This window comes from Anarhichas minor, unplaced genomic scaffold (genome assembly GCF_050575085.1).
Source record: "Anarhichas minor isolate MPS153535 unplaced genomic scaffold, ASM5057508v1 ptg000041l, whole genome shotgun sequence".
Taxonomy (NCBI): Eukaryota; Metazoa; Chordata; class Actinopteri; order Perciformes; family Anarhichadidae; genus Anarhichas; species Anarhichas minor.
Window position 1 is genome coordinate 4,904,515 of NW_027466487.1, and position 21,765 is coordinate 4,926,279.

General features: G+C 43.6%; 1 protein-coding gene across 1 annotated transcript; it reads left to right on the plus strand.

Annotated features, from left to right (window-relative positions):
- Window positions 1-3,490: 3,490 nt before the first annotated feature.
- LOC142969413 (uncharacterized) lies at window positions 3,491-16,601 on the plus strand. Its single transcript, XM_076109292.1, has 9 exons — window positions 3,491-4,188; window positions 9,972-10,178; window positions 10,493-10,706; window positions 10,990-11,151; window positions 12,164-12,382; window positions 12,955-13,101; window positions 13,215-13,455; window positions 13,567-13,731; window positions 14,107-16,601. The coding sequence occupies exons 1-9, from the start codon at window positions 3,491-3,493 to the stop codon at window positions 16,599-16,601; spliced, it is 4,548 nt and encodes a 1,515-aa protein (XP_075965407.1).
- Window positions 16,602-21,765: the final 5,164 nt, after the last annotated feature.

Genomic DNA, 21,765 nt, shown 5'->3' on the forward strand with positions numbered 1-21,765 from the left:
CAACCTGGCCTTACTTGACTCTCAATCTGACTGACATGCTGATGTATAAATGTGATGAGAACCAACGCTTTAAAATTAAATAATAACCACTGTCACTTATCGATTAACAAAAGCATTTTGTCAGCATCATCATTGTTATTTAAACTCTGATTGTGGTTGGGAAACACTTGCCCCTGAAATTACTCTCATGAATATTGCATTTGTGTTTTAACGTGTCTTGAAGGCGATGACTCCCTCCAAATAAAACTTGAACTATAAAGTTTAACACACTGTTCTTTTATTTGATGTAGAGACTTTAGCTTCACTAATTGAGCTGTCTTTTTTTCGTCTTATTTGTGGGAGTAATATTGAATTGAAAATGAACATTGTCTCTTTGCATGGGACCATTGTTAAAGCATCTCATTATTGGTGGCCATTGAAGATGAGGCTTTTATTCCTGACCGTATAGTCCTCGGCTTATCTCTGACGGCACAATTCTTTTGGCTATTATGAGTGGTGCCGGGAGATGCAGAGATGACGGGTATTGAACTACTTTCTTTTGTCCACTGAGATGACCCAGATGCCAACATCTGCCTACTGTTCTCTCTTAAACTAATTATATCTGTTCCTGCATGGGGCTTTCTCATGTCCGATCCTTTATGTAACATCCTAGCCTTTCTTCTGCAGGCTTCTTCCTTCTTTAGTATTTATTTTCCAGCTTTATGGTGCTTTTTATCCTCCTTCAGATTACCCATTCCCTTTCCGTCTATAACATTAATTCACATAATGAGCAAATGTCTGGGCGGTATGACAATTTATCTTTCAAAACGTTCAACTCAATTCACTGTTGAGGTTATTTTCAACTGAGATTAATTGTTTGATGAAAATGCATCATATTTTATAAGTTAATAACCTGTTAAATATTAGTCTGCAAAGTAACAAGTTAATATATCTGTCAAATATGTGAAGTAATGGGTACAATATTTGTCTCTGAAGATAAGTACAAATTATACTGAGGTAGTATTACCTTTTAGCAGGGGCGTCGTTAGGCCTATTTTAGAGGGGCTGAAGCCCCCCTCAAATGTTCTTCAGCCCCCCCAAATAATTTGGTATTATTGGCTTTAAAAAAAATTAAAAGAAAATACATTTTTTATTTTGGTGATGTCATTAAATTAAACTATTGTTTCTCACATGGACAAGTTATTTATAACTCTAACATGCTACATATGTGCGTGCGTTCTGGTTTGTATGTTTTCTCCCCCTTCAAATTACAATCCAATAGCCTATCATCATACTGAACGATATAAAGTTGACACTGTCAGGTCCATTCTCCATCCATTGTGTGCGGTCCCTTTAAGAATTAGGATTTGGGAGTGACGCGGATATTCTTTATTTGAGAAAAGTTCATATTTGTATTGTCAAATTTCACTATGACCGTCAAATTCTGTCTCTTGTGTTATCATATACTGAATGCAAGCAAAACTACAGAGCAAAATCACACTCTTTCTGATTGAACCAATCTATGATGTCTGAAACAATGGATATCCGCGGCCCCAAATGGGCCCCAAAAAAAATTGCCAAAAACATGCCACTCCCCTTGGGGCTAAGCCCCCCCCCCCCCTTTCTTTGAATCCTAGAAACGCCCCTGCCTTTTAGCTATACTTTCCATGACTGGATTTTGAAGTCTGCAGCTTCCTCTGTCATTTACATCTCTCCACATTTACATCTCTCCACACGTTGGAGACCTAATTGTGTATTTGGTAATCATTTCTAGTCCGTTTAATTGAACTGCTATCTCTGATGGGAAGGAAGATCATTGATTACATCAGAAGCAGCCTTTAAAAGCGTTTGTTTGAACTGCAGTTTTTCATTCACTAATCATATTGTATTGTATTCTTCTCTCGTGTCTTTTCATTCATTCATTTTCCTGTAATTTGTCACCGTTGTAAAAAAAAAAAAAAAAAAAAAAGCTTGTTCTTTTTCCGAGGTTTAAATAAAGTTTCATCATCATACTCTCCATCACGCGCTCGCCGTATTGGTGAGAGAGGGAGAGGATGACGCGCGTCATGTACCTGCGAGGGATGCGTGCGTCTTGCGCCGGCCGGGCATGCGGCCTTGGGGGACGGATGATGCGGATGCGAATGCCATGGCAACAGGCCGATTAGATCCAGACCTTTATATGCACATTTATTTATTTAATATGTCATTTGCATGCGATGCGCGACTCTGTGGACGTGCCAGCTCGACCTCTTGAGCTGAGTCAGAGAGTGAGAAGTGAATTTCAGCTTTAAAAGTCCATCGACTCTAATCAGTCTGCGAAGGAGCAGCCACCTTAAACAATCAACAAGTTGTTTTATTTTTTTATAATTCAACTGAGCGCATCGTTTTACCTCGGAGCAGCAGACTCTATTGAAATATTGTATCTGTCCTCGGTGTCATACGGCGGAAAGGGCAGCGCCGTGTCCCTGGGCACAATGTCATTGAAAGTCGGCAGAAGTGGGAATAGATGGCATCGGCTGACAGAATAGAAGACTCTGAACACCTGACCAGGTTCATTCTGGCATCACTTTTACAAAATAGCGCTGTTGTAGAGCCCGGCTGTCTCTCTGGCTGTCTGAGCGCTTCTGTCACAGGCAGCATTTCGGCGCGCCTTCCATCACGAGGAGTGTTTTTCCGCTCGGATACTGAAAATGAAAACGTGCCGCGGATTCAGTGAGATCATGGGCTCGATTTGGGGTCATTTGACTTGTTTCCTCCGTCTTGTCTGTCGGTCTGTTCTTCTTTGTGCGTGTCAGAATGAATCAGTGCGCCTTGGAGCACGAGCGCCTATACCTGTAATGTGCGTCCCTTATGTCCATTAACAATCCATCCCTCCTGACAGAGGATCAAGTGTCCTTGTCATTCATCCGTGGATGAATGTTCCCCACTCTTCCACCTTACCGCTCATCTCTTACATAATGATATAGGTAGAAAATTGTCTGAGCAGCCTGGGCATATAGGCTATACAGACCGGGCACCGACGGCCAATGAGCGGCGAGCTCCGTTACCTACAAAAGACCGGGAATCCGGTGCCAAAATGACCGGCGTCGGAGCGTTGAGGGCGGCTGTGGAGAGGAGAGGGAGGGCCTCGGGGGGAGGGAAACGTTTCAAGGACGAGGAAGGAGGAACGATACAGAAACATCTGTAAGGACAAAAGAGGCACTTTAAGAAAAGAGGGGAAAGTGAAGCTGCTGGCGTCACTCTGACAGGGTGAAGGATTTAATGTCTGGATGGGGCTTCTTCCAAGGACACTGAGGTAAGCATGGCCACGTCAGCGGAGTGAGGGCGCAGGTGTGAGCTGCCGGCTCCAGGACAATGACTGGAGATACGAGACCACTTTTCTTTAGCTTATTCAATTTAATTTATTCAGATTGACATTGACATTTTATAGCCTATGTAATCTACGTAGGTCGACTACACAAATCAGTAGTCTTACTGAGGGTCACCAGTTCACCCTCTTCCCTGACTTGGGATGGATGGGGTGGCGGGAGTTGTGGGTACCCCCAGTGGCACCGGGGGATCTGGGTGTGACAGCCTCCCCAGACGTAATGGAGGGGACTCAAAGCGGCGCAGTAAGGGCAGCCTGCCTTCTCCGGGTTACAGGCTGTCCCAGGCCTCGCTGGAAGGGGAGAGGGGCTCCTTCGGGGCTGACAGCACCTCCTTAGGTGGACGCGGCCGCCGCCCTTCCATCATGAGCTCCACTAGGGATGGCCTTCCCTTCCGAACAGCGGGCACCCCAACCACCCCGGTGCCCCTGCCACCGCCGCCGCCCTCCTCCTCCTCTGCCACAGCCCATCCTCCCCCACGCTCAGTGGGCTTTGCCACGACCCGTGCCACCCTGACCTCCACCTCCTCCACCGGGACCGGAGTGATGGTGGTGGCCACCGGCCCAGAGACCACCACCACCACTACATGTAACACCACTGCTGCAGGGACCCCTGAGTTAATGGGTCAGTGTGGACTGGGTGGTTTTGGCATGGGGCTGGACGGAGAGGACTACAGCAACTCCAACCAGAGCACCTTCATCCAGAGACAGTTTGGAGCCATGCTTCAGCCGGGGGTCAACAAGTTCAGCCTGCGCATGTTTGGATCCCACAAAGCCGTGGCACTGGAGCAGCAAAGACAGAAATCAGCAGGGACGTGGATCATACATCCATACAGTGACTTCAGGTATGAACACACACACACACACACACACACACACCCTCCACAGCGAGCTGCAGTTGGTTTGTAAAATAAATGCCACTTGTAGCACATGAAAGACACCTAAAGTTATTTTGGTTGAATTATGGATCAAAGCAAGCTGAAGTCATGCACACTTTATGGAGCACACTTGAAGCATAATGACAGACACTTAAGTAAAGGAAGGAAGACAAAAAGAGAAACATATCATACATTTAGCACCCTCCTCAGTTAACTGGGGGAAATGGGGAAGAGTACATCTGGGAGGAGAGATACACTTGCAGGAGGCTATAGGGTGAGGTAGGAGAAGCAAAAGCTGCAATGGGAGAATAACTGAAGGGTGGTATCGAGGCAAAGCCTGTATGACAGGTTAAAACGGAGAATGAAAAGAGGGGAGTGTATTTAAAGTCCTTGGGGGAATGATGAAGGCAGGGAGAGGTGTTTATGAAAAGGGTAGTGACAAGGCCTCCAGTGTGGACACCATGCAGCTATGGCAGGTCTCTAGTCAACTAGGAGAATAGATACTCTACAGAGACTGATTGCTTCCAGAAAAAATAGTTTCAGGATAAATGTGAGAAAATGCAAATGAGCAGGACAAATTTATTCAAGATGTTTGGTTGATCAGCGAGAGATGCCTTCCACGTTAATAAAGTGAAATGTCAAGGATGCTTTCATTTAAACAGTGGATGAACCCAGCACAGCACCCCCTGCTGGTGGCTCCGTGCAGGAACAATTAGCACGAGAATGAGATGAAAATGACAATTGAGGCTGTTCATTTTTGGTTTTCTTGAGTGAAAGTCTCCTAATGAAGATAAAGACCTGGTGGTTAATTGCTGTACTGAATGTTTCTCTGGACTTCTTTTTTTAATGGGTATAAGTATGGGAGGGGGATTTTTTGAATGTCTGCCAGCCTTAAACACACAAGGCCAAATTGCTTTCACCCTCACATACTTGCAATGTCATACTATTTACTGACTGACATGCTAAAACCCATTGACATGCGGGTCATTGGCTGTTAGAGACTTTGCATTAATGCAAAATGTGCAGGTGGAGCGCAGAGGGAGAGACGGCATTCATAATCTCCAGACAGGCAGCAGCAACAATGGATGACTTGATCCCCAAGGCTCCTGGCCCACTTTTGTCTCATCAACCACACACACGCACACACACACACACATACACACAAAGAATGAGTCGCTTTGTATTGTCTGTCAATTTAATGATCACTCACAAGTTCTGCCTATGAGTCTGTTCACAGGAGATATGATGAATGAGGTCAGTGAGGAACAGAGAAAAGGATGAATGGATGGATGGATGAAGGCCTGTGGATATTGATATTCATGCTAGATATCTAAAAATGTTAATAGTCCTAATTAACCTGTCGGGCACTCACAATTGAATTTAGATTAATTATGTATGACTTCCTAAATTATGCAAGTTGAGTATATGCATTATGCATAATTCAGTCATCTAACTTTTCAGTTAAGTACCTGTAGTCTGAAGAGACGTCTGAAGAGGAACTTTGTGTGGCCGGAGCATGCGAGAGGGAAAGACGGATTACTGCTAAAGCCCCTTTATTGTGTTTTTGTCCCTGTATTGACCTTGACCACAAGAGGCTGTGCAGTAATATGTATGCTTTTCTGTGTGTGTGTGTGTGTGTGTGTGTGTGTGTGTGTGTGTGTGTGTGTGTGTGGTCTGTCACTATTGAGTCTGCTGATAAGCTCTCACCTCATTAAGAAAAGATGTATTTCTGCTGCACCTATAAAAATACAAAATGAGAGTCAGACGAAGACTATTCATACACTGGAACAGCAAGAGAGAGGTGAAAACAGAAAGACGGTTTGTCTGTCACCACAGTCGTGTCGTGTTGAGACAGGGTTGGTGGCATTACATAGTAACAGGGATCTATTACGCAATAGCCGGTTGCTGGTGTGCTTGTTTGTATGTACGTCTGGCAGGATGATGGGTGGGAACTTGTTCAGAACTGACATCTGGCCAACCGCGAGCAGGGAACCAATCAGAGGTCGCTCATGGGACACTTGGCCTCAATTACAGTAGAATTAGTGTTTCGTTTGACAACAGCTGAGCAGGTAGACGCAGGTCAGTTCTCCTCTAGCACCTGTTCATGTTCAAGATGGAATACTGATGAGGCAGTGGAGAGCCTTTGATTGCATTTGCAATTCCTATCTGTGTGTTCACGAGTACACACAAGTGCACGTACAACCACACACAATGCCTGAGCCAGTGTTGCCTCAGCCCTCTGTCTTGTCAGGTATTTAGGCAGCATGACAAACCTTCACATCCTTCTCAGTTTGGATCTGACATCTTCTCTTGTCCGTTTGGTTGTTCTCATTTGTTTGGTCTCACATCTCAATGACAACAGCGAAATCTAGTACACACAGGCTGATTCATGTGCAGTCACATGTACAATGAAATGTAACCCATTGAGGTTAGATTAAAGCAAACAACTATTTAAAGACATAGTGGTTTAATGTCTACCTGAGCAGAGAATGATGCCGCTCTCCCTCTGCATGTGTGGTTATCCAAACTTCGGCGACATAGCCGGGCCGGCCGCAAATGCTTTTAGTGCATGTTAGTGCATGTGAGCGTGTCCCACTGGTTAGCTCACAGCCGCAGCCACAGCTGATACTGCCGTCCAGACCGACAGCACCGTCGCGGAAGCGTAGTACCTGACATGTTGAGAACCGTTGAGATGCTCCCAATCTCAGATCTTGCAACTTGAACCCTCATTTAAATAATAGTTGATAATCTCTATGAAAAAAAATGTAAAACATATTGCATTACAGGTTAAATGACTTAATTTCAGTCTATGCTATCTTGTGAAATAATGGATAACTTTGGGCCTCAAACAGGTAAACCAGGGGCCCCAACCACACTGCATTTTTGTAAACCAATAAGGTTGTTTTTGTATGTTTTTATATGTTTGTTTTTGTGTAAAATCTTGAAATGTAAAGTTAATAGAGCAGTCTTATAGTGGAGTAAAAAAGTACTATATGTTATTGTGAAATGTGGCGGAGTTGAATTATCAAGTTAAATAAAATTCAAATACAAGTAAGTATACAGTCAGTCAAGTAAAGTACATCTGCCATTATAGCGCTGCCACAAACGATTTATTTTATTAATCATTAATCTAAAATATCTAAAGCCCAAATTGCTTGTTTTGTCCAGGCAACCATCCAAGTTCTCAAAGAATTTACTGCTTAATAGATTGGAATCGTTTCAGCTTTATAGTACAATAAACAATAAAACAAAGTCCTTCTTTAATTCATTGTAAACTACTGGATTTTTAATAATATCTTGTAAATTAATAGCACTGACAGACATAAGCAACAAGTGTAATATGATATGATTTACAGAAATGTTCCCTTAAATCAGAGGAAGAAAAAATCTCCAGCCCCGTCACAACAGCAGCTACAGAACTGCTGCATCTGTGTTGCTGTAAATAATTCCTGCATTTATTGTGAGTGATTATGAAGTGATACATCTATCAGTGTAAGTGACAAAGTCAGGGAGAAGTAGCCGAGTGATGACTCATACTTAATCTTCATCAGTCTAGCGGCAGCGTCACACCACATGAGGTAGTGTTACTAAATTAGAGCTCAATAGCAATCGACCACAGAGCTTGAGTGTATTTTCTCACAGAAGGAGAGCGAGTGTGTAGAAAGCAAGTCATTGATGGGTTAAGGTGACGGATGAAGGGATTAGGAGGAAAAAGACAGAAAGATGACAGGCATCATCTCCAGATGATTGGATTGCTTTTTCTGTCGTACTTAAATCACTAACAGCATTTTTATGAGAGGGCGATAATACCCTCCAGCATGAAATACAGATTTATAAAGCCTCCCAAGGTTACTGATCATTTGCCTCTCTTTGTCCCCCTCTGTCTGTCTTATAAGGAAGTCTTATAAAAGGACCTTGATATGTCATCAGGGTTATCTCCACTTGGGCCTGTGTACAAACTGAGATCTGGAGTTTGGAAGATAAGTCGCAATCCAGATGCATTATGGGATTTGAGCCAGTGTCTTTGCAGCTGGAGCCTTACTATTCTCTAAAAGATATCTCAGTTTATGTAGCCTCAAATTTGACCTTTCGTTATTGAATCTGTCTCTCATAACGTTATGTAAATACGATGCTGAATCTCAAGAGTACCCCTTTAAATCTCTCTTTTATGTTCATCACAAGGGAGTAAAATGCATGGTCTCCTTTTGCGGGTAGTAAAAAAAGAAATGTTCTTTTCTAATTTATACAGGAAATTATATCTTAAAATGGGGAAAAAAAGATAGTATTAATTATAATCTGTTTATGAGAACTAGACCTGCCTCTTAATTTAATTTAAAATTGTCAAGCAATAGCAAAAGATTGTCCATAACAATTTCCCAAAGTCCTTGTTTTGTCCAACTAACAGCCCAGAACCCAAATATGTTCAATTTATTGAGATAAATCAACAGAAAACACAAAAGCATCTTTGTTTAAACATGACTTGCCGATGTTTTCACATCAAATCCAGCAAAAACTGTTAAATACAAAACTATTCCTGCCTTTATGATCAGAGGAACGTCATAAAATAGTGTGTTAGTGCCAAACAGCTTGTCAAATCTACCATCAAAGTAAAGGACCAATCGTATGAAAGTCACACATTTTCATTGTCTGCTGTGTTAAATGCACCATCTCAAAAAATACGTTTCATCAGGCTAATTAGAGAAAATGGCGTCCCAACTGGTGCATCTTTGTGTGTACTGCAGACATCCATGTAAATCTAACCTAAAGTGTACTTTCCTTGTCATATTTTAGGAATTGTTAGAAATAATTTATTAATACTTTCAAACAGTATCCAATAGTAACAAGGAATAAACCTGCATTTATTTGATTGATTGGACTGATTGATGGCTCCCTGGGCCTCACACTTGTTGCTCATATACTTCAGCAGAATGAATGTTTTCTGTCTGTTAGAAATGAAATCTTACATTTACTTAATTTAGTTATGTCAGCCAGTCCCACAAAACTGGGTTGAATAAATGGAAAAAAAGACTAGAATATTGATTATTACTACCTGCTATTAAGCATTTGACTTGCTCTATCGATATGAAGAAGTGAGTCAGATAAATACAACGTACGTCATTTAACTTCACCAGAACAGACGGTTTCCTGTCAGAGACGGTGAGGAATGTGCCAATCCCACAATCATGACATGTTTATGCTAAAAATCCCATCAAGGTGTCAAGAAGTAAACAAATGCTCACAACTGAAGCAGGAAACAGCAAATGTTTGCCTTTGTTGGTTGAGCGATGACCAGCAGATAACGGAGATAAATATGAGGCAGACCTCAGGAGAATCTGTTGGCTCGGCTCCATCGTTTTGGATAATGTAGATTTCCAGGATAATTTCCTCCATTTTGCACCAGGATATGTGTGACGTTGGACTTTTGAATTCCACAGTCAAATACATGTAAACACAGACACAAAAATATTTTCTAAGATCTAATGCATTTTAATTTTTCCATCTTTCTGGAGTTGTTTCACCACCACCCACAATGAATTGAAACATTTCCAGCTGTGAACAGCCCCTCCATTTCTTTTGTGCATTGCATTGTGGGAGACTTGTAATTTTGTCACCTTTTCAGTGAGAACACAAGAAACGTGATAAAATAAAATAAAAAGCCAGTAAAAAAAGACATATATTAGACCTACAGTCCAACCTTATAGACACAGAAACAGAAAACAAAAAAATCAATGCTTTCTTTCTCTGTCTAGATTCTACTGGGACCTGTTGATGCTAATGTTGATGATGGGGAACTTAATCATCCTGCCAGTGGGCATCACTTTCTTTAGAGATGAGAACACTCCCTCCTGGATCATCTTCAACGTGGTCTCTGACACTCTCTTCATGGTCGACTTGGTCCTTAACTTCAGGACCGGCATCATCAAGGAAGACAACACGGAGATACTGCTGGACCCGAGGTCAGTAGAAGCATATCTGGTTGCATTCATTATGTGTATCTGCACGCTTGAGAATATTAATACAGCTGCTCTGTCGCTATTCATTTAAATTAGCTCTTCTGGCTGTCTCCTGGGTTTGTCTGCTGGGTTTGTGTGAAATGGGGGGAAAAAAAGGTGACATGCAGCTGGTGGCAGAGCTTTGTTCACGTTCCAGTCGTGTTCCTGTTGAATATTGATGAGAATTGCTTCATGCCAGCCAAATGTTGGAATCACTTCCACAATGCTTGATTGCCAAATTACAAATGTCACTGCTCTGCCATGCTACTCCAACTCAGAGCGATCCGACAGAAGTACCTGAAAAACTGGTTCCTGGTGGACTTTGTGTCATCCATCCCGGTGGACTACATCTTCCTGATGGTGGACAGTTTTGACACCGAGGTCTACCGGACAGCCCGGGCGCTGCGCATCGTCCGCTTCACCAAAATCTTGAGCCTGCTTCGACTGCTCCGCCTGTCCAGACTCATCCGCTACATCCACCAGTGGGAGGAGGTGAGAAACAGAGGCTGGAAACAGAGAGCAAAGTCGAAGGGGAAAGAGATAGTTGTGTTGAAGAGGTAGTTCAAAACTCATTTAATGTAAGGTATGACAAGCCTTTTGAAATACTATGTCACAAATATAATCAAACACATTTTTTTGATATTGTGCTGGAGGAAAAGCCTCATTGAAATACATTTTGAACAATTTTGGAATTAAATCCTTGTGAAAAGATAAACCTCACCTGTCCTTTCCACCCTTTTATTCATCCCACTTGCGTTCTTATTTTCCTCCTCAGATCTTCCATATGACCTATGACCTTGCCAGTGCCATGGTGAGGATAGTTAATCTGATCGGTATGATGCTGCTGCTGTGCCACTGGGACGGCTGTCTCCAGTTCCTGGTCCCAATGCTGCAGGACTTCCCTCCTGACTGCTGGGTTTCCAAGAACCTGATGGTGGTGAGTCTCTAACCAGCTGTCTGTGTGTGCGTGACATTATTTTTTAATATGTTTCAGTGATTTTATTGTGCAGAGAACAAAAAAAGAACCTGACATTCAGTTCTGGTTGAATGAAAAGTACAAAGCGCTATCGCAACTTGTTTGAACAATGTGCACAATTTTTATTTCATATGAATGCAAATCACAGATTCAAAAAGCAGCTTGGTTTTTGGTTATCTGTGTGTGAGCGCAGAGTGAGGTTGTTTATCAGATTTGACATTGTTTGCTCCTTATCTGTGTTAATTGGCTCATGCAGCAATATGTCCAGTTGGAATAAGATTGACTATCATCATCATCACGAAAATATAAAAGATTTTCCAATTAAAAACCTCAGCAGAGATCAGGTGAAGGTGTGAACGCACGCAAGTCGAAGGCCTCGGGGACATGCTGGAGATTTTGTCACCGTGCATGCAGGCGTACGGACGTGGACGCCCATGAATGCACACAGATACACACAGATACACACAGATACACACAGCTGTATGGATAGCTGACTCATGTCTCAGCAGTTGCCAGGGTGACTGTTGCCAAGCAGGCTGATGCTGGGATTTTCCCCAGAGAAAGTCTCCTCATCCTTTAGACTATTAACATCGTAGTATAATTGGACTCAGCTTAAAACAGAAGAAAACACACACTCACACATACACACGCACACAGGCTGGTCTCTACGGTCTTTAGACATTCATTTAATAATGCAAGTTAACTGCCTTTTTATTGTCTGTGTGGGTTAAAATGTTCTGCAGACGCTCTGTTTTAATAAAGCAAAGTAGGTTTTGACAGTTAAATTGCTCTGCTGCTGCATGTTATGATCTCAGCTGTAGTTTCTGAAGTGGTGTGGCTGAGTGCGTCTGAGAGGAAAAAAGCCCTCCTGTAACACGACTAAAATAAGAACAGTTCAATACTGCAGCGCCTTGGTAATTAACACTCCTTTTTACTCGTCCTGTCACCCTCTCTGTCTGCCTCCCACTCACAGAATGACACATGGGGTTTGCAGTACTCCTATGCTCTGTTCAAAGCCATGAGCCACATGTTGTGTATCGGGTACGGTGCCCAGGCTCCAGAAGGGATGACCGATGTGTGGCTCACTATGCTCAGTATGATCGTCGGTGCCACCTGCTACGCCATGTTCATCGGCCATGCCACCGCTCTCATCCAGTCGCTGGACTCCTCACGGCGACAATACCAGGAAAAGGTGAAGAATGACCCTCGTCCATGTGTCCTGCTATACTTTTTATAGTTTAGCCATCAAACCTGATTCAATCCATTTCTGTTGACGATAATATTTATTATCAATGAAGCTTTGGGGTTGTTTTTTTCCGACAATCTAAAACCTAAACAATAATAATTTACAATAATGTGAAACAGCGGATCTTTATATTTGTGAAGCTGGAACCAGTGGATTTTTGCATTTTTGCAGATGATTGAACAATCAAAATTGTTATTGAATAGTTTTCAAAAGCCTCTAAAACATATTCTTATTAAACAATCTAAAAATCGCTTTCATCAAACTTCTCACAACTTTTAGACTGTGTCCAAAATCACTCCCTGTTTTCCATATAATGTGATCACTGTCTGCAATTTTATTTGAGTGTCCAAATTCTGAGTGTAAAATATATATGCAATATGGTCGTTTCCGAAACTTTACCGTAAAAGAACAAAAGAAAAGTGCAATTGAACTAATCATTGTTCTTCTGCTCTTTTCTTTTAAAGTGAATGTGTTTGTTTGCATACCCCTGACCTGTGCATGTTTGTGTGTTATTGCAGTACAAGCAGGTGGAGCAGTACATGTCGTTCCATAAGCTTCCTGCAGACGTTCGGCAAAAGATCCACGAGTACTATGAGCACCGCTTCCAGGGGAAAATGTTTGATGAGGAGAACATCCTGGGAGAACTTAGCGAGCCGCTTAAAGAGGTAATGAATTCACAAACACCCACTCATCTACACGTAGAGACCACAAATGTTCTGGCCTTTGAGCAAATCTCTTCCTTCACGTCTCTGTTTATCTCTTCATCCTCTTCCTCTAGGAGATAGTCAGCTTTAACTGCCGCAGCCTTGTGGCTAACATGCCGCTGTTCGCCAACGCTGATCCCAACTTTGTGACTGCCGTTCTGATCAAGCTCCGATTTGAAGTGTTTCAGCCTTCAGACTTCATCATCCGCGAGGGCACGGTTGGACGGAAAATGTACTTCATCCAGCACGGGCGAGTCAGTGTGATGGCCCGTGGCAACAAGGAAACCAAGCTGAGCGATGGGTCATACTTTGGAGGTGATAATGTCAGAGTTGTCTAAATAGCTCAAGTTGTGTCGGAAGGTATAGACATGGAGGTGATGAAAGTAGGATTGATTTATCTCACAGCTTATTCCCTTTTTATTTCAGAGATTTGTTTGTTGACTCGTGGACGGAGGACAGCCAGCGTCCGTGCAGATACATACTGTCGCCTGTACTCTCTCAGTGTGGACAACTTTAACGAGGTGCTGGAGGAACATCCGATGATGAGGCGTGCCTTCGAAACTGTCGCTGTTGACCGATTGGACCGAATCGGTAAAGTGTGGATGTCTGAATAGCTCATAAATTTCTCTCACAATCCTATCTATACAGGGACTTGCGATTTTCCATTCAGCTCTATAATTCTGCAATGACCTTGCCCAATATTTGCAATTATCCATTCAGTACTGCAAAATTTCTCAGGCGCCTTGTCCTCAGCTTAAAGGTCGGAACTCCTCTTTGAAAAATAAAAAGCTGAAATACTAAAGGATGAGCAATGTTCTCTGTGAAGAAAAGATGTTTGCTTTGTGTTCAGTAAACAACTTTGCCTTCTAGAAAGTAAAAAAAAATACTCTTTCCCATCTTTGTATTCTGGAACTGAATTCACACTTAACATCGCAGAAACTTTATAATGAATTTTCTCCTCTACAGGCAGGAAGAACTCCATGCTCCTGCGGAAGTCATCCCAGGGCGGTTCTCTGGGGGGCAGTATGGGTCGCGGTGGAGGCCGTGGTGCAGGGGGTCCAGGAGCCGGAGGAGGCCTGGCAGCCAGCACTCTGGGTTCCTGTGACAGCATGCTGGTGCAGCAGATTGTCAAACACGACAGCATGTCGGCCATGCAAGATGCCATTGCGGCTGCTGCTGCAGGAAGAGGTGGAGTCATCGGAGGAAGTGGCACGGTGTCTCCTCGGCCACGCCCGGTCATCTGGGCGCCGCTGGTCCACGCCCCTCTGCAGACTGCTGCTGCCGCCAGTAATGTAGCCATCGCCCTCATGCACCAGCAGCAGCAACAGCAGCAGCAGCTACAGCAGCTGCAGCAGCAGCATGCACTTGGGGGTGCTTTCTTCCTGCCCTCCCCTCTTGTCTCTCCCTCTCCTTCCTCCTCTTTCCCTCTGTCTCCCCCTCGACCTCCCGTGTTACAGCCCCTCCGCCCCTCTGTGAGCTCTCTCATCGGGATGATGACGATGGGAGGGATGGGAGGGATAGGAGGGATGGGAGGGATAGCAGGGATAGGTGGCTTGGGTGGCTTGTCCCCAAGAGGATTTCCTGTCTCTCCCTCATCCATGGGCCCTCCTGGTGGGTTGACATCGCCCCCTATTGTTAAAACGCCATCCACACCCGCCTCCTCTGTCCCGACGTCTGTCCAACAAGAAAGGAATCTTCATTACAGCCTCCGCCTCCAGGCTGATTATCCCTCAATGTTTGCTGGATCACCAGGTGGAGGTCCACAAACTCCACCCCTCCACAAGGTACCTGCCGCCAACCCCCCTGCTGCTTGTGGTGCCCCGTCAGATTGCAACACTTTTGTGATGGGCCAGCAGGGAGCAAAAGAAGCTCTGTTACGTCATGGAGGAAACAGCTCTCAGTGTCTGCCTGCACTTGGCAGACTCACCCAGGAGGCCAGGCTGCTGTCGGCCTCGCAGCCCACTCTGCCTCACCGCTCCTGGGCTGGAGTGCAGCCTCACCCGCCTCTCCACAGGAAGGCTTCTGGTGGTAATTTGCTGCCGGCTCCTTTCCTGGCAGGCCAGTTGGCCAGGGGAAGCAGTGCAGGTATGCTGACCTGTAACGCTCCAGTACAGCTGTTGACAAATATACCGTTTAATGCACAAGCACAGGCCGCAGTTACTATTCAGGCTGCACTGGCACACAATCTGCCCACACAATCTGCTCCTTACACTGCCACTGTGCCCATACCTATAGCTGTATACATGCCTTCTGCAGCTTCTTTGCCATCTTCCTCCCCTGCAAAGCAGACCCCGCTCTCCTCTTCCACCCCTTCACCTGTACCCACTCACTCGTCTCCTTCACCTATACTCCCCCAGATACCTCGTCCTAAACCATTCCCAATGACCCCCTCTCGCTCTTCCTCTCCTCCTCCCTGCTCCACCCCACCTTTAGCAGGAACAAACCCGCTGTCGCTCTCATCAACTCCTCGTCCCAAACCAATCTCTACAACCTCTCCCCGCTCCTCCTCTCCCTCTCCCTCCTCCACACCGCCTCCATCTTCTGTTTCTACCCCTGTTTTAATACTTCAAACTTATGGGCCCAAGACATCTTTTACCTCCTCTTCGCCCCCTTCCTCCTCGATTACCTCTATCCCACCACGACCCCAGAGCCCCCGTGCCAAGGCATCCAACACACCTCCTTCTGCTTCTCCGTTGTTTGGCCCCAGTCCCGCCCCAACCCCAATCCCTTCTCCGATACAGACTCCCACTCAGACAACCCGCTCTCGCACTTCTACCCCAGCCCAAACTCCTACACAAACCTTGACACCTGTTACTCCTACCCAGACCCTAATCCGTACACCTTCTCCCTCTCCCATCCCTGTTAAACCTGTTCCCTCCCTAAGTAAATCCCAGAGTCCAACCCCTTGTCTCCAGCCCTCTGTCCCTAGTTCAACCAGAGGCCCCACATTGGGCCAAATCCCAAAACAGACCCCAACCCAAACCGCATCTCCTTCCCCTACAGCAGCTATCACTAGCGCTCCTCATAAAATGACTTTCACAGTTCATCCTGTAAAGCAAACCCCTCCTGTCCTTACTCCAACCCCCACTGCAGGCTTCGTTTTCTCCACCAAACCAACCCCAGCTACAAGCTCTACAACATCATGCCCAAACACAAGCTCCACTAGCCCCTCATCTCTTGCTACCACCTCCTCCTCCTCCTCCACCATCTCCTCTAGTTTACAATCTGCTTCTGATCACCCCCAGAAACAAACGCCAACTACCTTCTCCTCAAAACTCAATACACCCTCTACCCCTGCCCAGACCTCTCAGGCATCCACCACTTCATCCACCCAGTCAGCACATGCAGCCACCCCTGCCAACACCACCTCCCCTAAAGGTGGGAAAAAAGACCCTCAGCAATCACTTGCCAGAAAAGACTCAGAGGGACTAAGACACAAACTGCCCTCCTCCAACATGTAAGACATTCTCATAGGATGTTGTGGCCGCTGCTGATTAGCAGAGCCCTGGATATACAGAGTTGTGACAGAGTCGGCATCAGATATCCAATGATGTCGTGTCGACAGGTACATCTCGTTTGCATTCACTCTATGTGATTGTCTTAGAACATCAGGTGTTCGTGTGACTCTTAACCAAGCCGTCGCTCGAGGAGACTTTCTTGGTGTGTTGAGTGGTTGGTGCAGGCAATGGTAGAGTCTGAAAAACCATCCGAATGTATACATACATATCTTTGTTCGTGATTGTTGGAGCAAGCAGGGGAGCTGAAGTGGAAACAGTATGCACAGTAAAATGGGGTGGAAGCAATAGATGAAAAAAAAAAGTCTCCATTTTCTATACATGTGAAACATTTGAGACTCTCATAATGTGACAGGAAATGACATTGACAAAAAATGATAAATGTGAGAAAATAATAACCTTTCTGTTGCAGACACTTCCTGTTTTCCAGCTCCCTCTTGCCTCCCATTTTACACCAAAGTGTAATATTTTCTCATCAGAATATTAATAATGATAAGAATATAAAATCACTGTAAAGTTGATGCTCATATGAATTTGAATAATTAGGAGCAGTTCACTGGTAGTTTTGTTGTCTGACGTGTGTGGTGTTTAGATTTTTGAAAAAGACAAAACTTTTAAACCTACATGTTTTTTTGTGTGTGAAAGACAATACTGCTCTGCTGTGCACCGTGGCTCACCCGGCTCCCTGAACTGTAAATATGTGCCTCTCTGTGGGTCTGTTGTAAGCTTCCTCACTCCTCAGCTTCGCTGTCTTTCATCTCTTCTCTGTCTCGCCGCCTTTCATCTGATTTCACAGCCCCCGTCACTAACTGCTTCTTTGGCGCTCACAGACTCACTCCCTTTCTCTCGGTTTGCCCGACACTTTGCTCTGTGCGGCCATCAGCCTCATGTTCAAATGGCTCTTCCTTCTGTCGGCCTACAACACTGTTTCAGCACCATTTCCTGTGATGTTTGATGTTTTGTGTGGGTAGCAACAACACATTTTTGTGTTAACCCCTGATACCATGTTGCCTAGACTATCAATTAAAAGACCAAATGTTTTATTTTTTATTTATCACAGCTTTAGCTTTTGAACAGAAAAGAATAGCCAATAATGCTGTCACAATGATGATCTTGAGCGTGGTGTTTAAGGCGATGATTATGATTATGATGATGATTATGATGACGATGATAATATTCTTGACAACCACGATGGTAATGATGAAGGTGTATATCTGGATGTAACAATAAAGCGGATTTAGATATCATCTTGTTGAGTATGTTCAGGCCTGAGCTCCCATGTGTGCTTGTGTGTCTGTCCTGTGTACATGTATATAACATATATTTACATACAGTATATAAAGCCTATATATAAATGCTGCTACATAAAACACAGGGAGGATGTTTGTAAGTATTGACAAAATAGCAAATATTGATTTTTAATTCAACTCAAACTTTAATGTTGATGATTTGGAACTTTTTGAGATTTAAAACTGCCATCGATAACTAACCCCCCCCCCCCCCCCCCCAAAAAAAATAAACACTAAACCAGCTGTAAATCTACAATAAATTAAACGGTTGTTGTTTTTACGGGGAATAATGTTCACGAATTATCTTCCGTGGTATCCACAAAATACACTCTCAACAGCTTTCATCAGGAAACAAAGTAGTTCTGATAAAACAACAATGTGGATTATCTGGATCAAGAGGTACAGGAATCAGCATATGAAATACTCACCATGTGTAACTTATCAAGTGTAAATTCCCTATTGCCTGTAAAAACCCTTAGAAAAAAATAAACCTGAGGATATGACCTTAAACTAAATTGAACAAAATTGAATTGATCTCTATTGTACTGTAGTGGCAGTAATCTATAAAAGAGAAACCTTTAAAACCAAAACTATCTGTATGGCTGGAAACCATCACGCAGCCCTGGAAGAAATCCTGAAGAACAAATACAAATTTGTATGCACATACTCTTTTTTTGTAAAATACTATTTGGGCCTTGACTAATTTAACAGCTAAACACTCCTTTGTGGGAACCTCTATCTTAAAATGATTGTGTTGTTTCTGTAATCTGATCCTTTCATTTGCATATTTCATTTTAGTTTACTGATCATCGCTTGGACACGAGCTGGTGACTCAGATGATTTGGACAAGTTCGTGACCTTCAGAGGTTTTGTTGACTCAACTTCAACATTGGTGTGTGGTAAAATGATTCCTTGTGTGAGAGACTGCTCGAATGGTTTACAGCTGTTTGCTCAATCCCAGCTCTGCTGCTGCTCCTGCATCCCGGGCACTAATCCTGTACCTCTCGGTAGAGGGCAGACACACTCACATCCATACAAGGTTAAGCTTGTGAATGTGGGGACACTTAAATCTCTCCTGCTCTTCGCTAGAACTGAGTCAGTATCCGCCTTTGTGAGGGCAGATTACTGTCTGGCTGATACACCTGCCTCCCCTTCCCAACTGTACCTTCCTCTCTCTCACACAAATTGATTTTACCTCTCCTCTCTCATTAATGTCCAAAGGGTTTTTAACAGCCCTTCAGCCCATGCAGACGAGTTAAGAGGCATTACCATGTTGGATTCACACTTGTTATTATTTGCACACTGTTTGAATAGCCCCTTCTGAGTCTCACAAAGCAGCATTCATTTGTCTGAAAGAGGATGATTGCCTTGTAGCTGCAAATATTTGAGTTTTTTGCTTTTAGGTAATTAAACATTTACATTTCTAAGTAGGGACATAAGAGAGACTGTAAACATATTTCTACATTTCCACTATAGCGTTATTGATTGTAGCAGATTCAACCCATAAGAACCCAAACCCATTTTTCCTTAAAATATTAGAGTATTAGTATTAGAGGGAGGTCAACAGAAGGTCCAAAACCCACATGTCAAAGCACTCTTCATAATATTAAACATATGTTAGCTTAGCATGTTATTTTCAATCAAAACTCAGTTTCCTGTAGCCTTTCCTTCACAGTTAGATGTGTCGCTGTGTCTTTCTACTCCTCGGGAATGTAGATGCCAGTTGGGTAATCTTGTTGATACATTGGGGTCAAAGGTTTTTACGGAGAGAGTTTGGGATATTTCTTTTCATCTCTCCACAAATCAGAACATTTCAACAGGCATTACACACGAAAATGTTGCCAGGTTTTAGTACTAAAATGTTTTATAAATCAGGCTATGAATGCTACATAAACAAACTGTTCTGTAAAAACCTTCAGTAGATTAATACAGCTGGGAGGTGTGGTGTATGTAACTGCTACTGAAGTGGAGATTTCTGGCTCAGAGTGTGAGAAAAAAAAATGAATCTTGAGAAAACAGCTTTTAAATATATTGATTGTAAAATTCAATACACTTTGGAAGACACTACAGGTGAATAGGGTAAATAAATACTTATAATTATCACCATGAAACGTCCTCAGTGGATTAAGACAAATGTTTATATTGGGAAGTTTTCTGAAATGCTATTTTTATATATGCAAATAATGTAAATTAGGCATTATGTAATGCTAATGGTGAATTTAGGAGAACTCTACAGACACAATCAGACAAAGAGGAGTATGTGTATTTTTGGTGTTTTCTCTCCACTAGTCTAAAAAGGAGACAAATTATGGAAGCAAATAACCCCAAATCTCAAAAATGACCAGTGCATGAAAAATGTTTTCGCTTGGGGTGTTTCCTCTTAAGGATCCAGGAGTGCTGGCTGCATGGTGACCACTAGATGGCGATGGCACTTTAATAATCAACAGCAGGAAGAAGGAGCATCTTGCACAATAGCACCTTTTATATTTCTTAAATTTGGGTCTTTACAGTAAAATGCGAGATCAGCAGGGACATGATGAGGACATGTGAGGAGGAGAAGCCAATGTGGAGCAAGGAGAAGAGGTTAATGATGGCAGACCATGAAAAGAGGTGGGGGGATAAACAAAACTATAATTGCTGCCCTTCATTCTCTGAAATAGACTCAGATGGAAGTCTTTACTCTGGGGCCGCGATGGAAACAAACTAGAGTGCCAGGGAGTTTATTGGGCTACAAACGGACATGTATGAGTATCGTATTCCTCATCACACTAGTGTTGCATTATATGGTAATAGCCACAGTCTGCTTGTACTTGTTCTGCAAGTTGTATTCACTGGATTCATATGATCCTCAGTTCATTCATCTGGAGGCTGCATATTTTGTTCAACCACAGAGTTTTCAGATTGTTTTATAAGCATCATTTTTTTTAGAGGCTAGGAGAAATTAAATATCCAGAATTTCCCAATAAAAGAGTAAAATAAACAGAATGTGTGTAGCAACCGCACTCTTTGATTTAATTTTCCAATCGTCTCGTGAGCCCCCAGGTTGGGAACCAACGGTTTAATATAAACATGGGGAATCAGTTGCATGTATGGAACATGTGGTGCACATGTAGTTTTACGTCTTTGTCTGGTAGCACAACCGCAGAATAAGCACAGATTTAAGGTTAGGGGGGTGGCACTAGGTGGGCTGGCTGAGCTCACCGCAACATTATATATAGACTTCCTGCACCCTCACTTCAAAACCCCACCAACACACACACACACACACACACTCTTGGAGCTACAGTAGACGAGGATGAGATTTTGAAAAGCGAGGTGATTCCCATACCCTAACCACTTCAAACAGGATACGTAAGTGTGCAAGTTTTTTTCTACAGTGAAATGAGGGCTGCTGTTTGGTGTCTGTGTCACTTTTCTTTCGCTGGAAAAAAAAAAAGAGTTCACTCATCTACTGCATTATTCTCTTCAGCAAACTATGGATGATAGGTCCTACGTCTTATCTTGTGATTCACCGATTAACCACAAGTCATTTAAAAAAGTCCCTGGTGTTGCCCTTTGCTGCTCTTCGCACTGGATGTGACACATCCTCCGTAAAAGTTTCATTTATCACAATAGGTTCCGTTTAACTTGAACCTGAACTTCCGTCTCTCCATCCGTGGTCACATCACGAGGGCTGCAGAGGGAATATTGCTGAGCCAAGGGGATTGGGGGGGGGGGGGGGGGGGGTAGAAGGGCACTAAGGACAGGTGAGCAATAGGTAGATATCCTTCACTCCGCTTTCACTGCCCGCCCTACCTTACCCACCTATGCGCGCGGTGATG